This window comes from Schistocerca piceifrons, chromosome 2, assembly GCF_021461385.2.
Source record: "Schistocerca piceifrons isolate TAMUIC-IGC-003096 chromosome 2, iqSchPice1.1, whole genome shotgun sequence".
NCBI classification, from domain to species: Eukaryota; Metazoa; Arthropoda; class Insecta; order Orthoptera; family Acrididae; genus Schistocerca; species Schistocerca piceifrons.
The window spans coordinates 849447375-849472357 of NC_060139.1; the positions used below are offsets into that span (position 1 = coordinate 849447375).

General features: G+C 39.9%; 1 protein-coding gene across 4 annotated transcripts in view; it reads left to right on the forward strand.

Annotated features, from left to right (window-relative positions):
- The window catches only part of LOC124773431 (2',3'-cyclic-nucleotide 3'-phosphodiesterase-like), a 151452-nt gene that overhangs the window by 27603 nt on the left and 98866 nt on the right, over window positions 1–24983 (forward strand). For all 4 annotated transcript variants that reach the window (XM_047249404.1, XM_047249403.1, XM_047249400.1 and 1 more), the window contains one exon: window positions 12548–12978. In XM_047249404.1, the coding sequence (XP_047105360.1) occupies window positions 12548–12978 (431 nt within the window). The remainder of the gene's footprint in view (window positions 1–12547; window positions 12979–24983) is intronic.

Genomic DNA, 24983 nt, shown 5'->3' on the forward strand with positions numbered 1-24983 from the left:
AAAGAAAGCAGCATCTGACAGGTGTGAATATTACCAAACTATCTATGTCATAAATCATGGTTGCAAAACACTTACATGAATTCTTCGCAGAAGAATAGAAAAACTGGTGGAAGCCAATGTTGGGGAATGTCAGTTTGGATTCCAGAGAAATTTTGGAATACTTGAGGCCATACTAACCCTACAACTTATCTCAGAAGGTATATTAAGAAAGGCAAACCCATGTTTATAGCTTTTGTAGACTTAGAGAAAGCTTTTGATAAAGCTGAGTCTCTTTGAAATCCTGAAGGTAGCAGGGTAAAATAAAGGGAGTGAAAAGCTATTTAGAACTTGTACAGAAGCCAGATGCCAGCTATAAAGAGTCAAGGAACATCAGAGGGAAGCTGTGGTTGAGAAGGGAATGAGACAGTGTTGTATGTAATTGCCAATGTTACTCAATCTGTATATTGAGCAATGAGTAAAAAAAAAAAAATATTGCAGTTGGAATTTGAGTTCAGGGTCAAGAAATAAAAACTTTGAGAATTGCTGGAGACATAATTCTGTTAGCGACAGGAAAGGACTTGGAAGATCAATTGAACGGAATGGACAGTCTTGAAAGGAGAATATAAGATAAATATCAACAAAAGCAAACCAAGGATAATGGAATGTAGTAGAATTAAATCAGATGATGATTAGGAAACGGGACACTTAGAGTAGTAAATGAATTTTGCTATTTGGGCAGCAGATTAAATGATGATGGCTACAGTAGGGAGAGCAGATTGGCAATGGCAATGCAAGTGTTTCTGAAGAAGCGAAATTTATGAACATCAAATATAGATTTAAGTGTTAGGAAGTTTTTTTTTAAAGGTATTTGTATGGGGTGTAGCCGTGTATGGAACTGAAACATGGACAATAAACAGTGTATACAAAAAGAGAATAGAAGCTTTTGAAATGTGGTGCTACAGGAGAATGATGATCAGATGGGTAGGTCATGTAACTAATGAGGAGGTAATGAAGATAATTGAGAAGAAAAGAAATTTGTGGCACATTGTGACTAAAAAAAAAGAGACTGGTTGGTAGGACACATTGAGACATCAGGAGGTCACCAATTTAATATCGGAGGAAAGTGTGGAGGGTACAGAATCATAAGGGGACCCCATGAGATGGATGCATTTAGCAGATTCAGAAGGATGTAGGTTGCAGTAGTTATTCAGAGATATAAAGCCTTCCACAGGACAGAGTAAAATGGAGAGCTGCATGAAACTAGTCTTTGGGTTGAAGACCACCACCACCAACAACAACAGTGATGGAGTTGAATTTGTTCCAGGACAATCCAAACGTGTAGAGCAGGGCTTCCCAACCTTTTCATTTGGCAGACCCCTTCTTCAGTCGAAAATCCATGGCGAACCCCTAGTCAGTCAAGAGTCTAGTACCTCCCGCCGCGGAAGTTGAACACCCGCCACAACAAATGGACGTGGCCAGCCCATAGAGGGCACCGCATCCGCGGCTGCTCTTATGCGCAGCGGCTCTCACGCAGCGAGGGCGCCACCGCTACACCATGTGCAGATTGCGGCCAATAGCCGCTCTCTCCGGTTTCGTATGTAGGGACCCGCTCTGCCCTAGTCCAGTCAGTCTGGTACTCGCTCTGGATTGCGTCTCTATCTCGGCGGTACTGCGTTCTGGTCGTTGTTGACATTTGCCTGGCTCTGGTTCTGAGTGGATTTACTGTTTGTGTTTGGTGTTGTAGTTTCTACGAGCCTCCGTTGTTTATCTCTTCCTTGTTGTGGCGGTCATAGTCGGTCGTTGTCGGTTGTTGTTGGTCTGTCGTCCAACTCGTCCTTGTGTTTACCCGGTGGTGCGTGCTCCACCGCCGGCGGCTTCCCCGCCTGGAGGCTCCGATCTGCAGCCCAGGGCGTTCCCACAGTTGGTTTTGGTTACTACAAAGAGCATAGTAACATTAAATTTCAGAGCGAAACCCATGGGAACTGAAAGCTTCTTAATGTAAGTGCCATGTTCCCAATGCCCCACCCCCGAAGTATCAATAGTCTTTGGTTTAGAGATGAATGAAAACACCTTGAAATTAACGATCCAGTTTGAATTCCCACTGTATCCAGATACTTACTAGTGGATTTACTCCATTTGTTCAGCACACTATAGCCTGATTAAAATTACTTGGTAATTGACATTTCACTCGCTGGAGCTGCCTTCCTCCAAGAGCAATCAACGTCACGTCCAAACTGTTCGCTGTTTACAAGCTGCCGCTTGTGGTCTGTTCACTTCCACTGTTTTGCTACAGTTGTGCAAGGAGCATGCATATTTTGTGAAATCCGAAGAAAAATGTTCAACTGTATGCAAAGTCTATGGGTCTTAAGTGCTGAGGTCATCAGTCCCTAGTCTTACTCACTATTAACCTAAGTTTAACTTCTGCTAAGGACAACACACACACACACACACACACACACACACACACACACACACACACACACACACACACGCCCGAGGGAGGACTCGAACCTCTGGCGGGAGCAGCCACACAATCCACGATGACATGGTTTCAATGCATCTATCGCCGCGAGCCGGTGCACAAATGACCCCCATATTGTTGCGAAACAATCGATCAGAGAAGTCGCATTCTCTGTCACTAAACTGTGTCTGTCACTAAACTGTGTATGCGTTCTCACTTAGGAACCGCAAAGGCTTCTTGGGAATACGACCTGAAGTAAAAGTACACATGTTTTTCAAACGAAAAAAAAAAAAAAATTGATGAATTTGATTTTCACATTTTTTTTCAATAATTTTACTCATTATTTTACACGATTTGGTGAAAGGTGGCTGCGGACCTTCTAGAAAGGGCCGGCGCGCCCCTAAGGGGTCCGCGGACCACACGTTGGGAAGCCCTGGTGTAGAGGATGAAACTGACCCCAATATACACTGCCACTCAGTTGTGTATAGGAACTCCTTGGCCTGCACATGGTTAACTCGATATCACATTTGCTGGGTCATTGCTGATGAGATGCAGTCTGATGGGAGATATGGAACCCAGATGCTGCTACAAAGTCTCTGCTCAGAGAAGATGCTGTTCTGGTTAAATGTTTTCAGAATTTTAAGGCAGTGATATAGGGTCATTCCACGTCAAAAGGGAGCAATATTAAAAAGTGTCCCCACTCGACCCTCTCCAAATCTAATGAAATTTGGTGTGAAGGTTCTATATGGTCTTTGATGGTTATTTAGTGAATTTCAATCCAGTATCTTCAGTGGTTGAAGTTTTAGGGGCTTTTAAAGAGAGGCTACTCATCTCCGCATCATATACGAAGGTGCAAATGTGCCAAGTTTGCTAGGCTCTTTTAAATGTTCTAGATGACATTTGATCATTTGATTTAATGTACATAGACAACTTTTTATGCTTAATCACACCTTGGCAAAAATTAGGAATGTAGCCACACCTAAATATAGATACAAAGCTCTAAAGTGGCTAAAAAATTTGTCGTGCTATTGTGAGAGCCAAGGTCTGACCGACCACTGCTACTTTTCATATGAACCAATCACACCAAAACCTCAGATGGTTATTCCTACCTATTATGTCTATATGTGGATCAAAATTAATTAAGATAGGATATCTAGATGAAAAGATATGCATCTACAAATTTCGCCAAAATTATATACATGCAAATTTTAGGGTATTTTGGGGGTGGGGGGGGTGGGAGGGGGTAAGAACTCAAATGAGTCTTGTTCGGTCCTTTTTTCCTTACCACAGCTGGAAAGAGCATGCTGTAAGCTTTCCAAGCTGTATTGTGTAATTTATGAATCTTGCATATTGATGAGTAAGAATACCTATCAAAAGCAGGGAAAATGAATTATCGATAAATACAAAAAATTAATACAATTTGAAGTTGAAAATTAAAAAAATATGTAGCTGTAGTGTCTTTTAATAGTAGTATTTGCCTATGGTTTAGGGAATGTAACTATGCTGATAAGAAGTGTTTTTTACATTATTTTCCAGTATAGAATATAAACATAGTAAAACCTCAGAAAATGCTCTTCAGATTATAAAATCTAGAAGATCGCGACGATAAGCTATATTTTACTTTAGAACGTTTTAACCCCACAAGACTTGGTGGTGCACATATATATTGCCAGCCACTTTCCATCAGCATTATAAAGCAGCATTAGTTTTTTAATGCTCTATTCTTGCAGCAGTGAGACATTGCTGAATCACCACTCTCCATTGTTGCTTTCATTATTGTCAGTTTTCCCAGTGTCAGTCTTCTGCACAGTGTAATTTATGTTGTTGACTTTGTACAATCTTTAGTGTCGAATACTGAGTGTTTGAATAATGAATAATCATAATAGCTGAAGGTAAGCTCTGAAACAAGATGTTACGATATGCTAAATTGCATATTTTTTATACAAACAAATCTGAATCTGCTATGCATCAAGCCAAGATATTCATGAGCTTTCAAAATTGCTTGTTATAGGTTAATAAACTATTGTATAAAATGAACCAAGAGACCTATGCACTCTGCTGCTACTTTGGTGGATCAGATGGAGCTGATTAACCCATTGCAATGCTGATAGGCCGAAGTTACTGACTAATGAAGTTTTTAAACCTGGTCAGAAAATTTGTACCAAATGTAGACATGAAGTGGACCAAAAAGAATCATCCCACCAGGATAAGCAAGAATCACCATCCACTGAAGATATGGATGTTGTTGATGCTTGCTTTACTGTTTACTTTTTCTTTCTTCATTCTTTACTTCATTATCATCACGTGGAGAGTCACCACTAAAGCTTTAACGGATCAGCAAAAGGGATTCAGTGGGATAGATAAAAAGTGCAAGGTTCTGAAAGCCCAAGACAGCATTACTACGGTAATTGCCACTGATGCTGGTGTGAGCAAAGTAGGTATTGCACGAATACAAACCAAGGAGTGCCAAAACTGTAAAGATACAGACATCTTAATTGAAGAACTTAAGATTAAACTTCATACTTCAAGTAATTGCAGTAAAGTTCAAATTTTGATCCTGGCCTCAAATAGCTGTACTACTGAAAAACTGGTTAAAGAAATTGCTGTTCCAGCTAAAACGGTGAAGAAGGCTAGGAAACTAAAGATGGAAGATGAGATTTTGGCAACACATGCAAACCGAAAAGGGGAAAAGCTCTGTGTTGAAGTAAAAGAAAATGTCCTCACCTTTTTTTTTTGTGTGAAGATGATGAGTTTTCCCATTTATGTCTCGGCAAAGAGGATTGTGTTGCAGTAAGAGTAAATGGGGAAAAGATTCACAAGCAGAAATGCCTGCTCCTTTGTAACCTGAAAGGAATGTTCATTGCTTATTGTAAACAACATGGAAATCGACTAAGCTTCTCAAAATTTTGTGAGCTTGGGCCAAAATGGTGTACTATAGTTCGTGATTCTGGATCACATTCAGTGTGTGTGTGTGTGTGTGTGTGTGTGTGTGTGTGTGTGTGTGCAATTCTTCAAAATGTCAATTTAATGTTGGCTTCAGCAACACCCTTCCAAGTTGACGACAAGGATTTGATGAAAAAAAACTGTATGCAGTTCGGAATCAAACGATTATGTGCTGCAATGTTGTGAGGAATGTCCAGGAAAAATGCAACTAGAAGCTTTTTTTGAAGATGCTTTTAAAGACTGTGACCCTGAAGAAACAGCAGAATACAAGCAATGGGTCCATATTGACAGAGATACATTAGAGACATGTCAGAGAACTGTTGAATATTTCATGGAGGCACTAATTTTGAAAATTGCCGGTTTGAGAAGCAATCACTTTCTGTCAAAACAACAAAGTTTATACCTTAAGCAGCTAAAAAGAAATCTTGCAGAAAATGAATTAATTATATTGATGGACTTTGCTGAGAATTCTTCATTTGTTGTTCAAGATGCTTGCAAGGATTTCATTGAGAGAATAGGCAGGCCACATTACATCCATTTGTTGTCTATTTTGGTGGCAAAGAATGTCAAGAATATTAGCATTTGTATGATCAGCAACTGTCTCCATCATGATACCACTGCTGTTCATGCCTTTCAAATAATGTTAATAGCATATTTAAGAACAAAGATTGAAAACATTAAGAACATTTATTACTTTAGTGATGGTTCAGCTGTTCAGTATAAGAATTTTAAAATTTTCATCAATTTATGTCTGCATGAAAAGGATTTTTGGATCACTGCTGAATGGATTTTTTTTTTTTTTTTTTTTTAAAACAAGCCATGCTAGTCTTCAGAGGCCCGTAGGTAACCAAATATTGAGTCCATTGATTTATTCAAATTCTGTAATGTTGGTATTCCGGGCATAAAGTTTTTTTATGTACCAAAAGAAGAGATTGAAAAAATTCAGCCTGATCAAGAAACAAGGTTTTCCATCGGGCATGCAATACCTGTGACAAGAGAAAGTCATCAATTTAAGCCAATTAATTGTAATCAGCTCAGAGTTAGCAGAGTTTCCAGTGATGGTACAGCATTCACAGTTCATGCCTTCGAAACAGATGAAGAAACTCCAGCAATCTCAATTGCAAGTTTACAACCAGGACAATATGTTGCATATATGTATGACAATTTTTGGTGTGTTGGAAATGTGTGTGAAATTTCACATGAACAGCAAGATGTCCTCATCAACTTTATTCACCCACATGGTTCTGCTTATTCCTTCCACTGGCCAGCTGCTAAAGACACCTGCCGGATTCCTGAGCAACATATTTTCATGACTTTTTAGAAGCACCATCAACATCATCATCAGGAAGACAATACAGTTATCCACAATCTGCCCTTGACAAAATTGTAGAACTGTTTAACCAAAAATGGTACTGACTGTTATCATTTTTGTTTTGCAAATTTGCTGTGTAGTGTATTACACTTGTTCTTAAGATGTGTTAAATTAATGTTTGAAACTGATTTATATACTGGAATAAAAAAATTAATTGTGGGACTTAATGAGGAAAATATTTCACTTTTCAATCTTCTCGAAGTGTTAAAATAGTAAATTTTGAAATATATTCTTACTCATCAAAATACAAGATCCGGAAATCAAACAATATAGCTTGGGAAGCTTAAAGCATGCTCTTCCAACTGTAGCAAGAAATAAAGGATTGAACGAGACACATTTGAGATGTTTCCTCCTGAAAATAACCTAAAATTTGTACATAGAAAATTTTGGCAAACTTTTCATCTAGGCGTCCAATCTTAACTAAATTTGATCCATATATAGAAATCACAGGTAGGAAGAACCGTCTGAAGTTTTGGTGTGAGTGGTTCATATGAAAAGTAGCAATAGCTCTCAGAATAGTGCACAGTTTTTTTAGCCACTTTAGAGGCATGTATCTGTGTTTAGGTATGGCTAAATTCCTAATTTCTGCTATGGTGAGATTCAGCATAAAAAGTTGTCTATGTATATTAAAGCAAATGATCAAATGTATGCTAGAACTTTTCAAAAAGCATAGCAAACTTGTCACATTTGAACCTTCGCATGTGATGCAAAGATGAGTAGCTTCTCTTTAAAAAACCCTAAAAATTCAACCACTGAAGGCATTGGACTGAATTTTGGTGTACAACCATCTAAGACCATATAGAACCTTCACACCAAATTTCATTAGATTTGGAGAGGGTCAAGTGGGGGCACCTGGTCCCCTTGACGTGCAGTGACCCTATAATATGTGGCCAGCTGTGCCAGTAATGTCATTCCTGAATATTTTCCACAGATGTGAAATAAAGGTACAAGAGCCTGCCAATTTAAAAATATGTCTTGCTTAGTATGGCCAGTTTTTCAATTGTTAATCATGTGCTGCTCACACCTGACGTTATCCAAATGTTCTCCCATTGCTTCCTTGTGCGACTCTCATACTGTGTGTCAAATGAATCCAACATGTTAGAACAGAAGTAATCAATGTGGTCCCTACTTCCCATTAGTGGGCATTTCAGCTTGCCTGGTGGACACTAGGTGGTAGGGATTTTGAAAACATTTTCAGTAGGTTCTCATAAAATTTTAACATAAAATATAAGTCCTGTAATTATTATTGAGTGCTTTAACTTGCAGGAATTCTGCTTTATGAAAGTTGTAAAGTAAAATTATTTCCCTACAATATAAATCACCATTGCTGTGGAATTAGTGGGTGGCTAGAAAATTTTACCACGAAAAGGGCTTCAAAAGTGGCCAGAAGCAGATAAAAGGTTGACTACCCCTGCAGTATAATGAGCATCTATATTAAAATGAATTATAATAAATTATCTACAGCTACAGAATGAAGTATATTGTTCCTGACAGTGTTATAGGCCCCATCATTGCATTACTTCTCTTGATCTGTGGAGATAGAGACTGGTTCACTTATATGAAGCTGGCTCCCATGATCTGTCTATTCACAGCGAGTGTTTCTTGCTTCTTTGCATGTGCATCCTCTTCCAAAGGCTGTCTTCCTTTGCTTTTCTGTATACACTCTACTAATCTCTCCTCTTCAGTGTACCGTCACATATTCCTCCTTTTGACATTATCATCCTTTCTTTATCTTTTGTTTCCATTTGTATCTTGTGATTCCTTTTAGCGTCTGTGTCTGAAGCTCTGTAGTCAGCGCATCTGAGTGCCATGCATAGGTCCTGGGTTCAGTTCCCAACCCAATACTGCTAAGGATTTTTCCTTGGTGTGATGACTGGTGTCCATTCTGCTTTGTGAATCCAGTGGAGAAGCTATTTGAATGAGAATTAGAAACTCCAAGGTCTGGGAAGCTGACAGTGGCCAGGAGAGCAGCGTGCTGGCCCCGTGCCCCTTCGTACCTCATGCGAATGATACCATATGGCAGAGGATATCATGAGGACATGATCAACATCATGTGGTCCTCTAGGCCTGGTCACAAAGTTAGTTAGCTTTAAGGTAGATTGCATACAAAAGTTTGAGAATCAAGATTTAGAAATATACTGTAGGGAGATAGGGAGAAAACTGGCTGTGAATAGTGCTTGTCATCCACCACCATTAACTGTTGTAAATACAGTGTGTACATAAAGTCTGGGAACACTTTCAATTATTTATTGCACAAAAACTGAACATTGTACAGATGTCATACATATTGCATTTTGTAGAGAAACTCTGAAAGTTTTTTTACAAACATTTGATACGCGAACCACCGATTTCTTTGGACTCCTTCTGAATGTCTCTCGTATGCACTCCACATCCATTTCACTCACACTGGGATGTCCACTTCTCTTTGCCGGGCACAAGCAACCCGTCCTAAAGAATTTGTTGTGCCAGTGGTAAATGGCCTTCCTTGTTGGTGGCTTCTTACCATACTTGGTTCTAAACATCCGTTGAATAGCTGTAGCACATTTGTTTTTGTCGAACTCCAGCACACAGAAAGCTCGCTCTGCACCTGAATTCGCCATGTTTGTGACCAGTGCTGACTACTGGCGAGTTACTAAACTATGCTGTGGTGATATATGGTACGTGACATCTGTACAGTGTTTGGTTCTGGTACAATAAATAATTGAAAGTGTTCTCGGACTTTATGTACACCCTGTACTCTCAGAAGCTTTGAGCTTCACTCAGCAGGCTGATGGTGATTGTGGCAGCGGTGGTGGTGGTGGTGGTGGTGGTGCTGCTGGTGACGACGACAACGATGATGACTTGTTTTGAAACGCACATCCAGTCAGAATCAAAACATGAGTGCAATAGTGAGATGCAGAGTACTGTGCCTATTTCCATTAGAGATATCGAAAGAATTGTTTCTGAAACTAACATACAATGTTACATAACAACAACAGATGTTATGTAGGAACAGGAGCTTGTATTTGAGATCAAATTGTATTTTTGAATTGCTTATCATTCCTGTATCTTCCAATGTGACCTCTGCTGACCACAGTGGATGAGCAGTTCTAGGCGCTTCAGTCTGGAACCGCGTGACTGCTACGGTCGCAGGTTCGAATCCTGCCTCGGCCATGGATGTGTGTGATGTCCTTAGGTTAGTTAGGTTTAAGTAGTTCTAAGTTCTAGGGGACTGATGACCTCAGATGTTAAGTCCCATAGTGTTCAGAGCCATTCCGGTGTGACCTCTGTTGATGCAGCAAAACTGGAAGATGGATCTGGAACTCTTGACTATAAAGTTTTGAGTATGGCTGGATGCAGCAGTTGAGGAGGGTAAAGTGAAAAACAGCCAGTCAGTTGCAGAAACAAAAGGTTTATTCAAACTTCAAAAGGTAGTTAGTCAAGAAATCATTCACATGGGAGAATTGTACAAACATACCAATATTTGACCATCGGACAGACTCCTGTATGGATGACATAGTAATAAGCATACCTGGCATAGAGAAACAACTGAAAGATTTGAAAGCAAATAAATCACCAGGTCCAGATGGAATCTCAGTTTGAGTTTACAAGGAGTACTCTGTGGCATTGACCCCTTACCTAGCTTGCATTTATCATGAATCTCTTTCCTGGCACAAAGTCCTAAGCGATTGGAGAAAGCACAGGTGACTCTAGTATGTAGGATGGCTGAAAGGACAGACCCGCAGAATTACAGACCATTATCCCTAACTTCTGTTTGCTGCAGAATCCTTGAACATATTCTCTGTTCAAATATAATAAACTTTCTTGAGACAGAGTAGCTTATGTCCACGAATCAGCGTAGCTCATGCAAAATTCAGCATGCCCATTTCTCACATAGTATACTACGAACAATGGATGAAAGGCAACAGGCAGATTCCATATTTACAGATTTCCCAAAAGCATATGACACGGTGCCCCATTGCAAGGTGTTAATAAGGTATGGGCATATGGAATAAGTTCACAGATATGTGAGTAGCTTGAAGACTCTTTAATAATAGAACATTAGATGTTGTCTTTGACAGTCAGTGTTCATCAGAGACATCAGTATCATCGGTAGTGTCCCAGGGAAGTGTAATAGGACCGCTGCTGTTCTCTATATACATAAATGATTTGGCGAACAGGGTGGGCAGCAATCTGCAGTTTTTTTCTGATGATGCTTTCGTGTATGGCAAGTTGTTGAAGTTGAGTGACTGTAGGAAGATACAAGACTACTTAGACAAAATTACCAGATGGTGTGATGAATGGCAGCTAGTGCTAAATGTGGAAAAATGTAAGTTAATGCAGATGAGTAGGAAGACCAAACCTGTAATGTTCAGATACAGTGTTACTAGTGTCCTGCTTGACACAGTCAAGACATTTAAATACAGGTGTAACGATGCAAAGCAATATGAAGTGGAACGAGCATTTGAAAACTGTGGTAGGGAAGGCGAATGGTCGACTTTGGTTTATTGGGAGAATTTTAGGAAGGGAAGGCGATGTTCTTTCTGAGAAACACTATTGAGAAAATTTAGAGACCCCGCATTTGGAGCTGACTGCCGACCGATTCTCCTGCTGCCAGCATACACTATGCGTAAAGACCACGAAGATAAGATATGAGAAATTAGGGCTCATATGGAGGCATATAGACAATCGTTTTTCCCTCGCTCTGTTTGCAAGTGGAACAGGAAAGGAAATGACAAGAAGTGGTATGCCATGTACCATAAAGTGGCTCACGGAGTATCTGCGTAGATATAGGTGTAGATAATTTTATGGTGGTATGTTAAAATTGTAGCCATAAAGCTCCAATGACAGAAAAATGTACCTCCATAATAGTAGAACTATACAATTCAAGCTGGTTGTCATTAGACAGTACTTCACAAATGTAACAAGTGAAATACTGCCTAATGACAATCAGAGTTATTTGCATGGTTTTACTAGTATGGATGTGAATTTTATCTTTCATTGGCACATTTTTAGTTTTTAATGTATCTCCACAACATTATATGGAACCAGTGTAACCATTGATCTTTTGAAGAAGACTTTTTAAGTATGTCAAAACATAGGCCAAGGAGTTTGAATGAACCCTTCATTTCTGCAACTGATTGGCTGTGTTCCACTTCATCCTCATCTCCACTATAGTGATATATGGACATGTACATTCAGAAAACCCAAAACTCAAATGTATGAATCGCAAACTAATACGCTTTAAATTTTTAGCTTCATGGAGAAGTGCTCATTAATTTTTCAGTGCGTTACATTTGTAATATGTGAGCTTGTGGAAGTTAGTGTTTTGTTGTTTGAAAAATAAAAAATAAAAAAAAACTCCTATTGGAATATTACATGGAGGAGAAAGTAATTTATATTCAAATTGAAGCCCACTCACAATTGCCATGCCCCACTCTCCTCCCACCTTCTTCTCCCCTTCTAAAATGAAAATCAATCAAACTGAAGTTTTTATAATGAAGACAACAAACAGAAATATTTTCTTTATGTAAAGTAAATGCTTTTGAAGCATCTCTGGCTTAATAAAGAAAATCCTCCTTTAAATGCTTATATTGAAGGGGAGGGGGGGGGGGGGACTATTAAAAAACTAGATAGCACATCATCTTACATTGTTGAATTTTTGTATCTCATGACTAAGTTAATGTAGGAGTTAATGCAGTCAATACTAATCTTACTGCTGTTCTGGTTCCCTTTCCATTTTTTTCATTCAGCTTTTCAAGTGTAGTTTTATTTGGTCAATTTATCTGTGATTCATGAAAAATTGATTTCAGGTACATGTTTAATCCAAAGAAGCTGAGAGAGGCTCATGAATATTGTCAGGAGAAAGCGAGACGTGCTTGCATAAGAAATGAAAATGTTATAGTTATTGATAACACTAATGTTCAGAAGTGGCCGATGGAGTACTACTTTCTGTTAGCGTTTAAAACTTGCTATACTGTTGTCCTAGTGGAACCGCAAACACCATGGAAAGATGATCCCCTTTTTTTATCAATTAAGAATCAACATAATGTACGAGAAGAGACTATTCAAAAGAAATTGGAACAGTGGGAAACAGTCTTGCCACTTTATTTTGGCTGGTTTCTGAATGAATCTGATTCTCGTATGCTGTTACTTGTTGGTCAGGCATATCTTGAAGAGTGCCTGAAGTTACCTGAATTTGAAGAAGATTTCCAGAGTTTTAGCTCATTGGAAGATAAGTCAGGTAATCACTTTTCATCATTTTTAAAACTATGTTTGGTCTCTTGAAATTATATACTGTCACACAATTCCACACATTCAGAATGTCATTAAAATGTAGATTGTTGAGAAAAATAAGTAGATTAGTCAAATCAAAACAAAAGTAAACTGTGGTTGTATGTTCTCATACTAGATAAATTGCTTATACATACAAGAAGCTTGTGACTATTGTTTCCTAATAGGAAATTATGACAAATAACAAATATATGTATAACTTTACAAATGTGTTTCTGTGCTACCACTGTACTTGCGAGGGGAAGGCTTCAGATACGAACAACCAATTTGGCTAATATTTGGCAGGTTGCTTGTGTGCAACCTAAAATGAAAGACTTAAGATATTTTGGCTCAGTATCCTACCTCCCCCATTTTGAGACAACCCATATCTAAATTTTGTGACACATAATTGACTAATTGAAATGATTGGTAGATATTTGAAATTGAGGTTCACAAATGCGTATTTTCCCACAAATTGGGGGAAGAAACTGTTACGAGTGCTGTTTATGCACCCATAAGGTGAATGCTGTTCAACGAAAGTACCGCTAGTTTACCAACCAAGGGATCTGGCTGGGGAGGATAGAACCTATGTTTGATTCCCAAATGCATTCTGCAAGTATATTCCCCCCAGCCCCTATTGTAATTGATAGTAATAGGAGGGTTAATAACATGATCAGTAAGTAATAATTATAAGATAGGCAAATAAATTTTTTATGTGATATGGATTAGTAGAGAATTAAAATTTTAATCCTGCTTGCCTTACAATGGCTCTTTCACACACTCTGTTAAATTTCCTCAGTTTCCTTCAGTGAACTACATGGGTGGTACTTGTCATCTAAACATATGAAGCTATACACGTGTCACCAAGAACATCTAATGAATGAAATCTTCGCACAATTAAATCGTTCCTTCAGAAAATTTCGCAAAAAACAGTATTGGTTTATATTTTAAAATATTTCATTTTTGTGAATTAATTTTAGTGTATAACCCTCATACAATTACATAACCTGAAAAATCGATTCAGAAAGTTGATCGTGAATTATAGTTTGAATCATTGTTGCACCCATGCAGTTGTGCAATTCCCACTTGGTTTCCAGAAGCGCATTGCAATTTTGAAACTAAAGTTCTCTACGACACTTCTCCGTAAATGAGCATAGCGCAGTTGGCTGTTGATGATCCTTTGGAAAGAATATGCAGCAATATTATTCACAGTTGTTTTCATACAATGAGATTTGACATTTTAATGCTTTACTAATCCAAGTCGTTGGTGAAATTTATTTGCCTACCTTGTTACTATTCCCTACTGATTATATTACTAACCCACCTATTCTTACTAATTTTGATAGGGATGAAACTATAAATAAAAAAGTGCAGAGTGCATTTGGAATCAAACAAAGGTTCTGCGCTCTCCACCCAAGTGCCTTGGTTGCTACACTAGTGACACTTTCATTGATTAACATTAACCTTTCTGGGATATAAGTGGCAGTCTTAACTTTTTGTTGCTTTGATTTATAGCAAAATTTGCATTTGCGGGCCACATATATGATAATGAACAGTGCTCAGTTTTCAGTTACCTGCAGATCCTGTCACTTTTGATTCAGTTGTATACCCTGAACTTTAGGGACGGTTTTCTAAAAACCAGAGGTGTGTTGAGCCAAAATATCTTACAGTCATCATTTCATCCCCATTGACGCGCAAGTCGCTGAAGTGGCGTCAAATCGAAAGACTTGCACCCGGTGAATGGTCTACCCGACGGGAGGCCCTAGTCACACGACATTTACATTTATCTTTCATTTTGTACACAAGCAACCTGCCAAATATGATCCAAATCCAGTTAGTTGGCTCTGTCTAAGGCGTCTCCTTGTTAAGGAGGGAATGTATTTTTTATTGTACCATTGTTGAATATTTTCCATGTTACATGTGTGAATAATGTACATGGGAAGTGTGCATTAATTAACACTATGACTTCAGTCCATAGGAAGCTGAAAACTGTATTATTTCCAGAAACAATTCTTAAAAATTTGTATGTGTGCGCCTGCAGAAAGCTTTACCTGCTACTTTTAATGTAAACTACTTTTTTGTGTACATTACAATGCTAATGATACGAAACTTATTGGTCTATGAAAATAGTTTACTGTGTGTGAATGACTGTAATTGAACAGTGAAGTATATATGGTCAAATTAAGTTTCTAGAGGATTTTTGGGATTAGTATAACACTGCTCCCTAATTGTACATGTTGCTGTGGCATTACTACACTTCATTGGCACAGGAGGATCTCATATAATCAAATTGCAGAGTTTGAACATTACTAATGATAAGCTTTTACAGATGTAATGTGCTTTGTTAAATTCATACAGAACACAATGCTATCAGGTATCTAGATGAGCCATAAATGTAGCAGTAGATAAAATAAGGTGTTAGCACCAGGCAACAGAACACCCATGCCTTGAGTGGCGAGAGGAGGCCAAAGAGCTTCATCTTAAATGTCAGCACAGTGTTAGATTTCTGATCATGTGACTCACTTGGTCAGTGCTTAAGTGCCAGACTATGGTTACAAAGGTCTGGAGCTCAGTCCCCAGTCATCCAAGGATTTTTATCCCATACCTTCTGTTTCTTTCATGTTTGTCAATGTTGTTGTGAAAAATCCAGAGTTGCATTCTGAGTCCACATTAAACTATAGGTCACTATATAACTGACTGGGCAAGTCACTTCAGAGATCAAAGGAAGCCCACAGCACAGCACCTCAAATAGGACCATGCCTAAAAAGCATTGTGGCGTCCAAAACAACTTTCTGGTTTACCTTATTGTCTGACCATACAGTTCAGTGGCACCTATTATGATCTTGTATGCACATTTTATTAGTTATTTATTACTCTATTTCACTTTTAAGCTGCTATTGTGTTGCTAAGTTGGATTATGAGTTACACAATATATAGTATGAAATTGAAAATTTGTAAATTGTTAACTATTTTCTAGTGCAATTTGTAGAATCAACTGAAATTTTAAAATTAAATGATATACAAAAAGTTTAAATAGGTACTTGACAGCAGAAACATGATAAGCTGTTTTAGAGTGGAAGGAAGAATCTTACTGACTGTAATGATTCTCAGAGGAGAAGCTGTTAGGTTAGATGAGAGTAAATAAAATCTGTGTTAATTTCTTCTGTAGCTGCTGATATGGGAATTGGTAGTGGCTGGAAATGGCAAATAATAAATTAATTACAGTTGTAGAAATCAGTCATCCGACCACAGTCAGTTCCTTGCAGTCACAGAGGCAGAATTAAGTGTCATTAAAGTCCTCTGTATCTTGATGCATAGGTTTCTCCTACAGGGAGAGAAATTACCAGTGTGAAGTGCTTGTGTTGCAGTGCTGACAGTGTGACATGTTTTAGTGAATATGTTTTATTTGTTGGCAGCATGGCAGCCCCACAACAGCCAAAAGATTTGCCGTCTATTTTAGGTGGTGACATAGCACACATTTTAAAAGTTGTGAATTAACATGACTGTTCCCTAAACCCCCCAGTGGGTCCGAGGGTAAGAATAGGCCCGAGGTATTCCTACCTGTTGTAAGAGGCAACCAAAAGGAGTTTCACACTTTTCGGCCTTTATGTGAAGGTCCCTGCAGGGTATGACCTCCATTCTTCAAAATTTTCCTGAAGAGCGAGCCAATTGGGGAAGGGCACCGTACATGGTGCGTTGTGTCCATCGGGCATTGAGATCTTTAGCCCACTTTCTCGTCGTCTCATCTCAGTCCCACTCATTCTCCATCTCTTGGGCGAAGACACCTTCCTGGGTCTGTTTTCCACCACGCGCTATGCAGTGTCGCTTTCTGCGTTGATCTAAATTGGAAATTATTTTGTGTAAGGTCTGCTACTGATGTTCGACTGAATAGATAAGAAATGTTTTATTACTATTTTTAGCTCACTCAAACAAGGAAAACATTTGTGGCTGCTAATAACCTAGACATTAAATGCCTGAAACCACAAAAGTAGCAACCATCACAGGCTGGACACTGAATCAAGCATCCGTGGACAACTTTTGTTAACTTAGTCAACCCTCCTCAGATCTATGAGTTTAGAGTCTGAATTACCCTTCTGGCTCCATTCCTAAATATCACTTATTCCAATATTATTATTGTTTTGTACACATTTGATTTTTCAACATGGTAACAGTTACACATTACAGTTACATTAAATATAAAAAATAGTACCGTATTCAACACACTATAAGATGCTACAAACTTTAAGACACACCTGAATCCTTAAGTTTCTTAAATAACATTTTTACAATTTTTGTTATTAGATTGCAAAGCGAGACTACTAAAAATCATCATCTGAGCTTTCTTCTTCTTCTTCTTCTTCTTCTTCGACCTCCCCCCCCCCTACTCTTCCTCTTTGTTGTCATTGTGAGGCTCTTCATATACAAGATGGTTTTCACTGCCATCAAGAGCATTACTTATACCGCACTTCATGAAAGATTTAACAATAATGTCATCTCTCACTCTAGACCAGGGGTTCCCAACAAAATTTTCTCGAGGACCCCCTCGTCTGTGAAAGCACTGGCTATAAATTAACAATAGGCAATTGTTGTCTGAAATGCGAGTTCTGTGTAAAGTGACTTGTCAGTTGTCAGCTGCAAAGAGGCAGCGCGCGCAGTCTAACGGCATACAGCAGAACTATTTGTCTCTATCTAATTCTAGTTTCGCGCTAGTGTGTGCTAGTGTTTGTTGGCTCTAGGAAGATGATAGAAGAAGTAGTTCGTTAAAGCTCTGCTCATGCAGCAAGCGGCCAGAACAAAAAATCTGTTATCATACGAAGTATGTGTTGTTGTTGTTTTTGTGGTCTTCAGTCCCGAGACTGGTTTGATGCAGCTCTCCATGCTACCCTATCCTGTGCAAGCTTCTTCATCTCCCAGTACAGGGCTATTACAAATGATTGAAGCGATTTCATAAATTCTCTGTAGCTCCATTCATTGACATATGGTCACGACACACTACAGATACGTAGAAAAACTCATAAAGTTTTGTTCGGCTGAAGCCGCACTTCAGGTTTGTGCCGCCAGAGCGCTCGAGAGTGCAGTGAGACAAAATGGCGACAGGAGCCGAGAAAGCGTATGTCGTGCTTGAAATGCACTCACATCAGTCAGTCATAACAGTACAACGACACTTCAGGACGAAGTTCAACAAAGATCCACCAACTGCTAACTCCATTCGGCGATGGTATGCGCAGTTTAAAGCTTCTGGATGCCTCTGTAAGGGGAAATCAATGGGTCGGCCTGCAGTGAGCGAAGAAATGGTTGAACGCGTGCGGGCAAGTTTCACGCGTAGCCCGCGGAAGTCGACGAATAAAGCAAGCAGGGAGCTAAACGTACCACAGCCGACGGTTTGGAAAATCTTACGGAAAAGGCTAAAGCAGAAGACTTACCATTTACAATTGCTACAAGCCCTGACACCCGATGACAAAGTCAAACGCTTTGAATTTTCAGCGCGGTTGCAACAGCTCATGGAAGAGGATGCGTTCAGTGCGAAACTTGTTTTCAGTGATGAAGCAACATTTTTTCTTAATGGTGAAGTGAACAGACACAATTTGCGAATCTGGGCGGTAGAGAATCCTCACGCATTCGTGCAGCAAATTCGCAATTCGCCAAAAGTTAACGTGTTTTGTGCGGTCGTGGTGGAGATCATGATCAGCAATTCATATCATGGCCTCCACGCTCTCCCGACTTAACCCCATGCGATTTCTTTCTGTGGGATTATGTGAAAGATTCAGTGTTTAAACCTCCTCTACCAAGAAACGTGTCAGAACTGCGAGCTCGCATCAACGATGCTTTCGAACTCATTGATGGGGACATGCTGCTCCGAGTGTGGGAGGAACTTGATTATCGGCTTGATGTCTACCGAATCACTAAAGGGGAACATTTGTGAATGCAAAGCATTGTGAAAATATCTCAAATAATAAAGATATTGTAGAGCTGTGAAATCGCTTCAATCATTTGTAATAACCCTGTACTTACTGGAACCCACATCCTTCTGAATCTGCTTAGTGTATTCATTTCTTGGTCTCCCTCCACAGTTTTTACCCTCCACGCTGTCCTCCAATGCTAAATGTGTGCTCCCTTGATGCCTCTGAACATGTTCTACTAACTGGTCCCTTCTTTTAGTCAAGTTGTGCCCCCCCCCCCCCTCCCCACCCCCAACCAGTTCTTCTTTCCTAGCATCCTAATCGCAAATGGTTTTTTCTGTTGGCCAAGGGCTCTGTTTCCATGTTCTTCTGCATATGCTATTACTTTCAATTTATAGCCCACATCATATGAATACCTTTTATTTTTTTTCCATTACGAAACTTGTTACCAACAAAAAATATTGTAGTGTTACTGATAACACAAATTTCTTTCAGTTCAAGTTCACTGGCACAGTAGACTGGAATGACCCATCATAGGCTAGACAGTGTTCTTGGTTTGTGATGGTGGTGTGGGAGGGAGACGGTGTTGGCAAGCTTGTGGGACGGAGACAGTGTTGAAAAGCTTGTGAATCCCTGCAACTTACATCTGCCGCATCGGTGCACTGCTGCTGCCAGTTGAATCCAGTGTTGCCAGATAGGGATAGGTTTCCTTCAGCATTAAAAATATGGCCATTTTTAAGACTGGTGGGAATTTTAAATCAGACACTGGACATTTTTATATTAATTTTGAGTATAAGATGCACCTGAATTTTTGAGGCCTTTTTTCCCCCAAGGAAAAAGGTGTGTCTTATAGACCATAAAATACATTAATTACAATTTATGTTAGCTCTTTTCGTTTTATGTTACATGGCAGTGAACTCCAAGATGCACCTGAATTTTTGAGGCCTTTTTTCCCCCAAGGAAAAAGGTGTGTCTTATAGTCCATAAAATACATTAATTACAATTTATGTTAGCTCTTTTCGTTTTATGTTACATGGCAGTGAACTCCAAGAGAGAGAGAGAGAGAGAGAGAGAGAGAGAGAGAGAGAGAGAGAGAGAGAGAGTGTGTGTGTGTGTGTGTGTGTGTGTGTGTGTGTGTGTGTTAGATCGCTGTTCTCTCTATTTGCACTGAACACTTTATTGCACTTTCAGTGTCATTCATATATCTTCTATGCTGAGTCTCCCAGTATTCCCTAAATAGCTTGTGGGATATCACATTTGCTGCATCATCGGTTTCTGCACTGGTTCAGGGATTTTATAGAGAACTGACCAGATTTTTACACATAACTCCTGTTTGTTGCTCTCCACTACAGTTATGTTACAGTTTTGGATTAAGTGTTCCAGAGTCTTGTACCTCATAAGTATGTGGGATAAAGGCTAATTCTTGTTAAGAAGTGTACCACACTTTAACTGGGTTTAATGTCTCCATGAATAATAAGTATACACTTCAGCTCTTATCACTTTGCCAATCCGTCTGTCTTGTGTCCATATGTCAGTTTTTGAACAGGAACTTACTACTATAGAATTTAGTAATTCTTTGGACTTTATTGATGTTACCAATCCTCAGCCAGTGTCACACATGACTATACCTCATAGGCAAGCCGGTCAGGTATATTCGAAATATCATGGGAAGTGATTCAAGTAGCTTGGGTGGAAAACTCCAAATACTAGTGCAACTCTCTAACCATGCCTCACATTTTCCCTGTTTCTTAAGCGGCAGACACATTGTGTCCCCATGATGACCGCAAACATTAAATGTTGTGGAATGGTATGTTCCAGATAGCATAAGTACCAGTTTGAATTCAGCAGAGCCTGCACGTGCCGATGTGCATTATTTTGTTTTCTTTGCTTACTATATGTGTCAATGCTCTATATAGCATTGGATCTCACCCGAATATACATGCAGTTTACCAGTTTGTTTGCTTCAGTAGCAAGCTTGTTGGCCACATGTGACCACTATATGTGCTCGAGCATGCCACAAGCTCTTTGGGCCAAGATGACCACCAACAGATGGTGCACATATGCGTCAGTGCTCTGTAATTTATGGTATGCCTTTCTGTCGCCCTGCTTTTGCAGTTCTTGTAAAAGCTTTTGTAAAGTGCATCTAGTATCGGGAGTTTCCATATTCACACAAATATCAACTGTCACCATAAGTTGTCAAAGGTACTTGTGATGTCTGTCGCTATTGTAATCATATAATTTGTCAGAATTGTTGTGTATTATGTACATTACGGGTTAACAGCATCATACATGGACTGGCATCATCTGAAGCCAAACTGACGTGAGCTAACCCCATAAGATTTGCTTTGCACTTTAAGGAAGTCACAAAAGAGACATTCTTGTATTTGCTTAAATTGATTTGTTGTATTGTTGGGATCTGCAGGGTCTTTGTCTTGGGATCTTGTAATAGTTTGTACTGTGGCAACATTCCAGGTATCAGCAACCTATCCTATAGTAGGGTGCACATAAGAAGGTGGCAGCACTGTGTGTTCGGTGCAGAGAGAGACAGAGAATACTTTGTAGTGCTGCCAGTGTGCTCTCTGTCTCTGTCCCTGCCCCACACCTCACACTCCCATCACTGTCTACTGTAGTAAATGACAATATGGGTGAGCGCTACACCAGGTCACTATGTATTATTCTGGCTTTACCTAACAGAATTTATATGATCAAAAACTATCACTAGCATTTCTTAACATAATATTTCTCATGTTTATTGTATGCCACCCGTAGTGAACACTATAATGGCTAAGTAACCTCACTATATCTTAACTAACATGAAAATCAGTGCTAGATGTTCTGCAGCACTCCGATGTACATACCACAGGCAGACGTGGCAGAATGATGGTATTGGCTGGAGTGTCACATGGTACACTGGTCCTTGCCACTGTGCATCAACCCACTACCTGCCTTATGTGCAAACCTCTGCAGTGTTAGTACATCAAAGACTTTTCTGTTTGTTTTATTCCAGTCTGTGGTCACAAAATAATTCTGTCCTCAGGCTATTGATTTCAGTCAGTGGTGACCATCTTCAAATCTGTAATTTCTTAGACTTTCCTGGCGATTTTGTGACACCTCGTTGAATTGGGTGTACTGCCGGTGGTCTGCGTTTTTCTAACACAATATTTCAACGTCATACCTCGGTGTCTTCATCAGGTGCTTCCTGTGACTGAACAATAGGCCGACCGTGTCCCGTATTTATGTCTGGACAGTGTCTGGTGCTCCTTACGCCGTCCACTCCCGCTGCGACCGTGTCGGTTGGTCGCCAGATGTTCCGTCTTCTGTCCATGCCCGCATCCGCTGTTTTCCCCGGTGGCAGCCGTTTCATGGCTTACCCTAAGAGGTCTGCGCCTGCCAGGTGCATTCCCAGCACTGTGCTAGAAACGCACTTGGTGGGTGCAGACCTAGTAGGGTACGTCATTGAATGGCCGCAACCGGGGAAAACAACGCAAGCAGGTGCAGACGGAAGACGGAACGTCTGGTGACCAACTGACATGGTCGCAGTGGGAGCGGATGGCCTAGGGAACGCCAGACACTGTCGAGACATAAATACAGGATACAATCAGCCTGTCGTTCAGTCACAGGGAGCACCTGATGATGACGCTGAGGCAAAACGTCGAAATATTTTGTTAGAAAAACACAGACCACTGGCAGTACACCCGATTCAACGAGATGTCATCTTCAAATCTGTTTAAAAATAATCTATTACAGTAAAGCTAGAGTGACATTGTCAAGAGATACAATCAAAATCAACTAGTCATTGTGGAACATTACTAAAAATGAAACTTCCTGGCAGATTAAAACTGTGTGCCCGACCGAGACTTGAACTCGGGACCTTTGCCTTTCACGGGCAAGTGCTCTACCAACTGAGCTACCAAAGCACGACTCATGCCCGGTACTTACAGCTTTACTTCTGCCAGTATCTCGTCTCCTACATTCCAAACTTTACAGAAGCTCTCCTGCGAACCTTGCAGAACTAGCACTCCTGAAAGAAAGGATATTGCGGAGACATGGCTTAGCCACAGCCTGGGGGATGTTTCCAGAATGAGATTTTCACTCTGCAGTGGAGTGTGCACTGATATGAAACTTCCTGGCAGATTAAAACTGTGTGCCCGACCGAGACTCGAACTCGGGACCTTTGCCTTTCGCGGGCAAGTCCTCTACCAACTGAGCTACCGAAGCACGACTCACGCCCGGTACTCACAGCTTTACTTCTGCCAGTATCTCGTCTCCTACATTCCAAACTTTACAGAAGCTCTCCTGCGAACCTTGCAGATTCTGGAAACATCCCCCAGGCTGTGGCTAAGCCATGTCTCCGCAATATCCTTTCTTTCAGGAGTGCTAGTTCTGCAAGGTTCGCAGGAGAGCTTCTGTAAAGTTTGGAATGTAGGAGACGAGATACTGGCAGAAGTAAAGCTGTGAGTACTGGGCGTGAGTCGTGCTTCGGTAGCTCAGTTGATAGAGCACTTGCCCACGAAAGGCAAAGGCCCCGAGTTCGAGTCTCGGTCGGGCACACAGTTTTAATCTGCCAGGAAGTTTCATATCAGCGCACACTCCGCTGCAGAGTGAAAATCTCATTCTGGATTACTAAAAATATTTTATGAACTACTGTATTTACTCGAATCTAAGCTGCACCTTTTTTCTGGTTTTTGTAATCCAAAAAACCGCCTGCGGCTTAGAATCGAGTGCAAAGTAAGTGTAAGTTCTGAAAAATGTTGGCAGGTGCCGCCACAACTAACTTCTGCCGTCGGATTTATGTAGCGCTACACAGGCATGCTTTGCAGGCACAAAGATAAATACTGGCACCAAAACCTCTGCGTCAGTAAATAAATTTAAAAAAAAGTGGAAGACGAGCTTTTTTTCTCCACTCTTGAGTTTCGACCACTGTATTTTCATACATTATCCAACGAAGTAAATACAAATTCCGTATTGTTCATCTTCGAATGTAGCAGCATTTCAATGTACTAAGAAAATCCGACTGGCAAAACTGTTTGGGATGTTTGTCAATATGGCCAACTCTACGTTCTGAATTTTTTCCTACCTGTGAGAAGAGATGGTTGGTAATAGGAACTTTTATGAATTGTGAATCACTTGCAGTATTCTCTTCACCATAAGAGTAATACATTTTGCCATGTATTCTTTCATGTGTGCTGCTATCTCATTTAAATCCTGTCTGCCTAATAAACTACGAAACTAGAGTGAGACAACAGCAAGCGCAGAAGAATATACATATCATGTCATGTTTATATTCGTATTATTCTTATGCCTAATAGTGATACAGTCAGAAATGAAGCACGGCAATTGACTAGATTTTTAAATCTAAGATGACTCTAATTTCTGTGCAGAGTGTAATGTACTAAAGAGGCGTCTGCAAAGATTTTCAAATGGAGAAAAATTTTCGCTAGACTCTCGTGCAGAACATCTTCTATCATACGCAGTCTATTATTTGGTTCTTGTTGATCATTATCAAAGAAAGCAGCGGTGTAAGTAACAACAAATAGCAGTCTCTTGCCATTGTTTCGCTAATGAGACGGCTCCTCTCTCTCTCTCTTTTTTTTTTTTTTTTTTTTTTTTTTTTTTTGTGAAGCAACGGCATCGTGCACAAAAGCAAGCCATGCCGCGAGCGGCAACAGGTCGCAAACACTCATTATCAGAATGCGACAAACAATGCATGACACAGTACAGTAATGCATTTTAGAGTGACGTTAACACCTATAACAAAGAGAACCGCACTTATCAAAGAAAACTAAGCTATCAATTCAAACCAGACAAAGCACGTGAAAAAGGAAGGGTACCCATATAAATACGGACGGAGCGCCTGACGCATAGCAATGGCTACCTGGTAAAGCTTAACTGCTAAGCTTACAACTCGAACCAAACTACTATAGATGTATCGTCATTCATTCGACCTAAATTGTGTCCCATATTACAATGGACCAACTTTGTTTCGATTTGGAGGTGCGGCCTAAAACTTTTATCTCCCCTTGAATTTCGAGTCTCAAATTGCAGGTGCGGCTTAGATACGGGAAATTTTTTTTCC